The sequence below is a fragment of the Morus notabilis genome, unplaced genomic scaffold (assembly GCF_000414095.1).
Source record: "Morus notabilis unplaced genomic scaffold, ASM41409v2 Scaffold41, whole genome shotgun sequence".
Lineage (NCBI taxonomy): Eukaryota > Viridiplantae > Streptophyta > Magnoliopsida > Rosales > Moraceae > Morus > Morus notabilis.
The window spans coordinates 253,561-255,544 of NW_010357497.1; the positions used below are offsets into that span (position 1 = coordinate 253,561).

The window sequence follows — 1,984 nt, forward strand, 5'->3', positions numbered from 1 at the left end:
AAGAAAGAAAAAATCTTATTCGTAAATTACTTTTATACCCTTAAATTTTTTCTTTAGATGTTGATGGAGAAAATGGAGAAAATGGTAGTTTAGTAACTTTACTCAATTTAATGAGTTGTTCCCATTTTTCATCACATTTTCTGCCCACTTGTAAAAAGAAAAAAAATAGTGGGGTCCACATGTATTATTTTTCACTCCATTTTCTCTTCCTATCTTTTCTCTCCTACCAAACAACCTACATTTTTATTTTCCATCTCAAAATCCCTCCACCTTCTTCCTTCCTTATACTTTTCTTTCCTACCAAACATATTCTAATTTTGCTCACCTGTGAAAATTTAAACAGCCTGCGGTCCTCTATAGTCTATAGTCTCTCTCTCTCTCTCTCTCTCTCTCTCTCTCTCTCTCTCTCTCTCTCATGTTTCATTTTTTTTTTTCTCTCTCGATCCCTAAAAAACTGGTCTTGTCTCATGAATCTCATCCTAATTAACTCTGTTTCGGTCTCTATCTCTCTCTTCTCTATTTTTCATCTTTCAAAAATCCTAAAATTATTTGCCTCTCTTCTTCTATTTACTGAAGCTTTCACACTTGAGTTTGCTCACCTGAGAAACTCTTTAGTCACCAGCTTGTGAGACGAAGGCGTTGAAGAAGCCCCAACGCCCACATTGTCGTTCTTTCCCATTTCAAAACGCAGTGTCGTTTCCATCAACAAAACAACAAAAAAGAAGCTCAAGTGTCGTAACTCCCAAAACAAACCAACCAAAATGGAGACGGAAGAGGACGACCTCAACAACAACAACCTCGACCTCGACCTCGATCACGACCTCCTCTCTTTCTCCACTACTTCACGGCGTCGGCCCATCTGCCCCAACTGCTCCCGGCCCAGCCCCGTCTGCCTCTGCCACGCCCTCCCGGCCCAGCCCATCCCCACCACGACCCAAATCATAGTCCTCCACCACCCCCACGAGGTCCAACACAAGCTCTCCACCACCCCAATCCTCACCAAATGCCTCTCCAACGCCACCGCCGTCGTCGGGCGCCGTCTCCGTCACGGCCTGTCCCCTCTCCTCGACCAATCGCCGCCCGCCATCTACCTCTTCCCCTCCACACCCAACTCCTCCCCCGCCATTACCCTATCCCAGCTCCGTCACCGCCGCCCCCCGTCAGTCCTAATCGCATTCGACGCCACGTGGAAGCACGCGAGGGAGATGGTCCGTGCCAGCGAGGATTTCCTCTGGGGATTCGCCCAAAGGGTTTGCTTGGAGGTTGATGAGAGCGTGAAAGGTGGGACCATCTTCGACTCGGAGCTGATTCTGAGGAAGGAGCCGTTTGGTGGGTGCGTGACCACCATGGAAGCTGTGGCCAGGACCTTGGGGGTAATTGAGCCCAATGGGCCGGATATTGAGGACAGGCTTGTTGGGCTTTTGAGGGAGATGGTTAGGTTGCAGGCTGGGTATCTTAGGCCTGTGATGCCCAGGCCCAAGTTGGTTAAGAAGAAAGGGAAGGGAGAGAAGGTGGTGGTGGTGGAGGAGGATGAGAGGGAGAGTTCTTAACTCGCAAAGTGGCAAAGCAAGTTTCTGATTAGTTTTGCTTTTTTGTTTGGAAAAGAAAATGATATAATAGAGTTTTTAGAGTAAAATTTTGAGTGCTAAAATTTAGTATCATGTAATGCACTAGATTGTGACTTTTTTTCCTTTTTATTATTATTATAATTATTATTATTATTTGCTCAAAAGGTAGTTCCTGTTTAATAATACTATGTTCTATAATCATTAGCGCGGCCACGAAATTAAATCAATAGTTCCATGATTTAATGCTGTTTAATACTTTTGTTAGATAAAAAAAAATAAAACAATACATTTGCAAAATTAGAGCATTAATATTAAGTGCCACGCACTCGATAATAGCATGAGTTAATAACTATTAGTTTCTTTATAAAAAAAAAAAAAAAAATTTACAATGCAATCTGCAAGTTCAAATGACGCTT

At 43.4% G+C, this 1,984-nt stretch overlaps 1 protein-coding gene across 1 annotated transcript; it reads left to right on the forward strand.

The window, feature by feature from the left end:
* Positions 1 to 298: 298 nt before the first annotated feature.
* Positions 299 to 1,616, forward strand: LOC21392679 (DTW domain-containing protein 2). Its single transcript, XM_010090108.2, has one exon. It carries the CDS (start codon positions 762 to 764, stop codon positions 1,548 to 1,550), a length of 789 nt encoding a protein of 262 aa, XP_010088410.1. The 5' UTR covers positions 299 to 761; the 3' UTR covers positions 1,551 to 1,616.
* Positions 1,617 to 1,984: the final 368 nt, after the last annotated feature.

Excerpts from the sequence above, each read along its gene's own strand:
- LOC21392679 (XM_010090108.2), top strand. The coding sequence starts at position 762 with ATGGAGACGGAAGAGGACGACCTCAACAACAACAACCTCGACCTCGAC.